General features: G+C 36.3%; 1 protein-coding gene across 1 annotated transcript in view; it reads left to right on the plus strand.

Annotated features, from left to right (window-relative positions):
* Positions 1–6,476, plus strand: part of USP49 (ubiquitin specific peptidase 49) — a 16,260-nt gene that overhangs the window by 7,554 nt on the left and 2,230 nt on the right. Inside the window, exons 3-6 of the mRNA XM_015823152.1 lie at positions 652–794; positions 1,165–1,758; positions 3,240–3,444; positions 6,082–6,190. Coding sequence (XP_015678638.1) covers positions 652–794; positions 1,165–1,758; positions 3,240–3,444; positions 6,082–6,190 — 1,051 coding nt within the window. The remainder of the gene's footprint in view (positions 1–651; positions 795–1,164; positions 1,759–3,239; positions 3,445–6,081; positions 6,191–6,476) is intronic.

Here is a 6,476-nt window from a genome sequence, read left to right on the forward strand (position 1 = left end):
GTAACACCCATATGTCATATTACTTTTGAAGAGAATTGGAAGAAAGTTTTACATTCCTTTTTAATTTTTCTGAAAGAAATGTTACAGAGAACAAAGAAAGTAGCTACTTGTAAAAATATGATGTACATAGTAAAATATTAGTGTACTGTTTGCTGCTGAACAATTCTGAAAAAAGCCCATTATATTATTTCTTCATGTATATTCACTTTTGTAAAGAGAATTCCCAAATTTAAACATCTGCTATATTTCAAAAATTGTTATCCCTCTTCTAACATAAGGATTAAAATTATTGCGTTAGAATTCTTTTAAGTTGCGATTTAAAGGAAGACTTACTAAAACTTGACATTAAAATCTACTAGGGTCAGCCTAGGGTATAGAAATGATAGGATATGATTCAACCATTTGCCTAGGGATACTACTGCCAGTGGAGTATGTCTATATACATAGCAGTTGAAAATGCTGGTAATATAATTCCAGCTCTTTGTCTATTTCAAGTGAAACATTATTTGGGAAGCAACTCATGGTATAGGTTCTCCTGCTTGAGCAGGGGGCTGGACTAGAAGACCTCCAAGGTCCCTTCCAACTCCTACTCTACTCTACTCTACTCTTTTTTGTTCAATCTGTATGCTGACGTGAACATGCGGAAATTAGATCTGGAACTGCCTGATGTTGGAGTGAAGATTGGGGGAAGAACCATAAATAATTTGAGGTATGCAGATGATACAACACTATTGGCTGAAAATAAGGAAGACCTGGAAAAAGTGATCTGGAAAATCAAGGACAAAAGTGAAAAAGTAGAATTGAGTCTTAACATCAGGAAAACAAAGATAATGACAACAGCTGCAGATGGACATGAGACGTTTAAAAATCAACAAGAAGGAAATTGGATTAATTCAGAACATTTTCTTCCTTGGATCCAAAATTGTTCACAATGGCAATTCTACTCCTGAAATCAAGCGCAGGAAAAATCTTAGGCCGCACTACAATGGTTAACATGAATAAGATCTGGAAAAACAGAGATATTGATATAAATACAAAAAGCAGGCTAGTTAAAGCAAAAGTTTTCTCTATAATGTTGTATGGGTGTGAAAGTTGGACATTAAGAATGGCTGATCAAAGAAGAATTGAACTGTGGTGCTGACAAAAATTATTGCGTATNTAAAGAATTTAGGAAATACGTGCTACATGAACTCTATCCTCCAAGTATTAAGTCACCTCCAGAAATTTAGAGAATGTTTCCTGACGCTGGATCTTTGTGAAACTGAAGAACTCTTAGCTAAGACTGTAATTGGAAAATCTAGAATATCTGGAAAGCTAGTCACTGGATCTACTCCAACTGAGTCAGGCAGAAATGATCAACTGGGTTCATTTGGCAGGCAAAGCCTATCTGTTGGTTTAAATGGTGGGTCCTCAATAAGCAAAAGTTTAGAACTAATACAGCCCAAGGAACCAAGTTCAAAGCACATCTCCCTTTGTCATGAACTGCACACACTCTTCAGAGTTATGTGGTCTGGAAAGTGGGCTTCAGTGTCTCCTTTTGCCATGCTACACTCTGTATGGAGTTTGATTCCAGCATTTCGAGGTTACGATCAGCAAGATGCTCAGGAATTTCTTTGTGAATTGTTGGACAAAGTGCAGCAAGAGTTGGAATCGGAAGGAACAAAACGCAGGATCCTCATCCCTTTTCCACAAAGGAAGCTCACCAAGCAGGTCCTGAAAGTGGTGAACACCATTTTTCACGGGCAGCTCCTCAGTCAGGTAAGCATGTTATCCAATCCTTTGCCCAGGCCAGAAATACTCATTTTCATACATAGAAAAAGAATTGACATGTTTTTCTAATGCAGTAGAGTTGTTGCATGGTTCTTTTTTTCTAGTTGCAGCCAAAGGTGAGCTTTTAAAATTTAGCAGGCAATTTTGTGTGTGTTGTATGTACTGACTTGATTCTTCCTCTTCAGATTCTTGTTTCTATTAAGGCAGTGTTTCTCAACCTTGACAATTTTAAGGCATGTGGCCTTCAACTCCCAGAATTCCACAGCCAGCATTGCTGGCTGTGGAATTCTGGGAGTTGAAGTCCACATGCCTTAAAATTGTCAAGGTTGAGAAACACTGTATTAAGGTATTTTATGACTATATGGGTGTGATTGTTGCTTCTTCTTTCCTTGAATATACACCCTTGTATATTCTCATATGTCTTTTATAAACTTTATCATTTCTTCAAAAGCATATTTGATAGAGTGAAGCTGGTTTTACATTTTAAGCCATAAAGAATTTTTTCGCAAAAACAGTTTATCTTTTCTTAAAATAGCATTTGATACTTTTTTCACCTATATATTTTATAAATATGAACTTGTTCTTATGTAGCAGTGATCCTTGGCATTATAACTAAGTGAGCTTCAGTCTTAGAAACTCTGCTACCTTTCACAATCTCTGATTTCTTTCTTAATGTTTTTATTCATTCTATCTATAGAGTCCCGCTTTTCCTAATCCTGGAACTGTGGGAGAAGATCATAATGAGGGCTCACTCAGAGCTGAAGCTCATATACCATTAGATCATTATTTTTTTTACAAAGAGGAGTGTGGCAACAGGTGTTCTGATTTGATAAACCTAGCAAATTGAATATCACATTTTCTTTCTTTAACCTGTTTTATATCACTGACTGTTGTGATATATATAGAACACCCTCCCCCAAATACTGTATACCCAATCACATATGTACTACACCTATATATGTATAGTATGTGGTATAACAAACACACACACACATATTCTCTCTCTCTCTCTCTCTCTCTCTCTCTCTCTCTCTCTCTCTCTCTCTCTCTCTCTCTGTGTGTGTGTGTGTGTGTGTGTGTGTGTGTGTGAATCCTATCTCAATCCTGCTATTGATATTTCAGCAATGCAATATTTGGGTGATTCCAGGGATCTGGAATTAAGCAGCTTATTCCTGCTTAATTGTTAAATAGTTTGATTTTTTATAAAGCAACATTTTAAAATTAACATTTATGCTAATAGAATAATCTTTGTGTTAGACACAGATTCCAATAGATAAAAACTGATTCTTATAGTAGAGAGTTGTATGAAGGTAGTAAAATAACACAATGTTTTTTATGTGAGAATTTTAAAACAAAATATCCTACGGATGGTTACAGATTTGGGCCATTTCAGACTGGAAAATAAGCCCACAGAAATCACAATTTTTGGCTCTGTTGGAATGTTCTGATATTCTTTTTTTCCTTCACAGGTCACTTGTATAACGTGTAATTATAAATCCAATACCGTGGAACCTTTCTGGGATCTTTCCCTGGAATTTCCAGAACGTTACCATTCTATCAATAAAGGGATTGTGCCTCTTAATCAGACTGAGTGCATGTTGACTGAAATGTTGGCCAAATTCACAGAAACAGAAGCTTTGGAAGGGAGAATTTATGCATGTGACCAGTGTAACAGTAAGAAAAATCTGTTTTGTTATGTGTTCTCATTGAATCTGTTCAGAAATGTCCTTGTATGTTTTTATAATTGTAAAGCTCAGTTTTTTCCAAGAAGGTGCTTCCAGATATATGGCATGTGAAGTCATGGAATTCCCAGTCAATGCAATCATAAGTCCTGCTGGTCGGGAATTCTGGCAATTTAAGTCCCACCTAGCTAGATAATATCAGATGAGCAAAGCTGCTATAGTTTCTCTTTCATTATTTTTAAATTGCTACAAAAGAGTTTGGAAAGTTATTAATAATGTTGTTTACATAATATCAGCAATTAAAGATGATCATAGATTGTAAAAGAATTTTACTTCAAAATAGAATTGTCAACAGACTGTAGTGTCTTGTATCTCTCTTTCCCAAAAGAAAGCAAAGAAAAATTTATTATTTCTTCTGGCAGATTGCTGAGATGTCTAATAGATATGCTGGAGATACAAGAAAACAACATTTCTTGAAAGAGATTGCTTTCTCTCAAAGGATAGAAATAGTTGTTTTAGAACACTACTGTACAGATTATAGCCCCATAAAAAGGAATGGACTGGATGAGGTCCCAAAATTGCATTGAGTCCTTACGTTTTTGTTTTGGGATCTTCAGAATTTTTTTTCAATCACTGTTTTTAGAAACCAGAGACACTGTTTATTGCCATTTTTAGGAGGTAACCAAAGCTGCACAAATAAAGCAAATTAAAAATCCTAAATTCCCATCCTATAAAGAAAGGAAAGAAAATCAGAAAAATGTCAGACTCTCCAAAAAGAATATATGTATTATCTTGCCAATTTTGCTTCACTGATCAACAGTTATAATCCTGCCACCTTAAAAAATGTACAATGACCCTGGTCATTAAAAAAAACATTGCCCAACCTTGCCCTACAACCGTGGTAATTGTCCCTAGAAATTTTCCAGATGTTGCTATCAAATTTTACTTTTTAGGAGCTAGAAGGAGAAGTAATTTAATATTTCTGTGGAATAATTATGTTGCATTATAATTTAATCTTTTCCACCTTATTTCTTTGTTTGGAACTAAAAAAATAAAAGGAATGGCATATTGGGAGAAAGCAATACAGGTAGTCCTTGGGTTATGACAACGACAATTGGAAGCAGAACTTCCATCAATAAGTGATGCAATTGTAAAGTATGATGTCACATGACTACATCACTTAATGGTGGCACTCCTGGCAATCCTGAAGATAAAGAGTGTGTCATCCCAGGAGCATGGTTCATTAAGTAGGAAAAAGTAGAGGTCCCAGGCAAGGATCATGGGGGGGAGGGGGTGCCACAGGCAGGCCCTATGGAGTGTGAGTGGGCTGGTGGTGGTCACAGATATGTTAGCAGAAGCCGTGGGCGGGCACTGAGGGGTGAGTGCTGTGGGGGATGCTGCCAGGGATTCACACCACGAAGCAAGAGGTGCTGCCAGTAGGCACGTGCTACAGAGAACAGATAGGGGTGCTTCTGAGTATGAGATCCCTGGGGACTTCATAGTGAGGCTCCTCAAGAGGAAAAAGCAGCAGAAGTGACTTGGGATCTTCTCTGCCAGCTTTCTCATTGACTCTGCTGGTGGGAAGCTGGCAAAGAAGGTTGCAAATGGCAATCACGTGACCATGGGACATGGCAATGGTCAGAACTTTGAGGATCAATCATAAGTACTGTTGGTTCAGTACCACTTTAACTCTGGAGTAAACAAGTGGTAATAGGTTGAGCACTATGTAATGTTTGAAGGAAAATGATAGTTCTAGTCATGCCATGAATTCTTGAAATGCTACAGTATATATAGATGACTTGGAGCAGGTAGATTTCAAATCTGAACCAAGAGACTGTCTTGAATTTTCTGCATTTGGAACTTTAAACGTGACAGTGCAATAGTGCAATGCATATATTCAAGCCTCATGTTGCACTTCACAGGCTCAGAAAAATAGTGCATATATATATATTGGTTCCCACAGAGGCCAACAAAAGGGAACTATGAAAGGGAAACACTGAACTTGGCACAGGCAGTCCTTTAAATAGCAAAGAGAGTGAGAGGCAAACTGTTTATTGCTTGTCTTTTATTTTTTATTCTCACCGTGTTTAACGTTTAATTGGTATTTTTTTAAAAAACTTTCTGGGTAAGAGATTTTTCTTTTTATAACTTTTCTGCTAATTCCTTCATGAAATGAGAACCAAATTGGTTTTGAAATCCCTAACTAGTCCATGTATAGCTAAAGAAATTGGGCTACAATCCCATACTTCAAGAGAGAGCAACCTGCAGCTCAAGGCCTCATATCACTTGAGCACCTTCTTTGTGGTCCTTGGAATTTCCTTGATGAAAATATATAGTAATATTCCCACTGTTTTGAAGTAAAAAAACTGAAAATCATAGCCCTAAAAATAGACATGTTAAAGTTTAAAAAAGCAACTCCCCAAACCACCAAAACTAAAAAAAAAAAAAAACAAAGTTGAAAGAGGTATAAGCAGAAATTCCAGGAATGTTTATCCTTTCCAACTTTATTATTTAGATTATGGCTTGCTGAAAATGGAGAGACAATTTGTTGTGCACAACTTTTTTATTGGAAGATGGAAGACTTTATTTAACTCATGACATTTTGTGTTCTTTCTTAAATGTTACATAGGCAAACGACGGAAGTCTTCTCCCAAACCTCTTATTCTAAGTGAAGCTAAAAAGCAGTTAATGATCTACAGACTACCTCAGGTCCTCCGGCTGCACCTTAAACGATTCAGGTGAATAGAAGGTGTAGAAATGTGGAGTCATTTTTGTATCTGAAATGGCAGTATAGTTATTACTATATTATTTCTAGAGTACTAAACGTAACACCCATATGTCATATTACTTTTGAAGAGAATTGGAAGAAAGTTTTACATTCCTTTTTAATTTTTCTGAAAGAAATGTTACAGAGAACAAAGAAAGTAGCTACTTGTAAAAATATGATGTACATAGTAAAATATTAGTGTACTGTTTGCTGCTGAACAATTCTGAAAAAAGCCCATTATATTATTTCTTCATGTA

This window comes from Protobothrops mucrosquamatus, unplaced genomic scaffold, assembly GCF_001527695.2.
Source record: "Protobothrops mucrosquamatus isolate PMUCROS unplaced genomic scaffold, P.Mucros_1.0 scaffold1785, whole genome shotgun sequence".
In the NCBI taxonomy this organism is placed as follows: Eukaryota; Metazoa; Chordata; class Lepidosauria; order Squamata; family Viperidae; genus Protobothrops; species Protobothrops mucrosquamatus.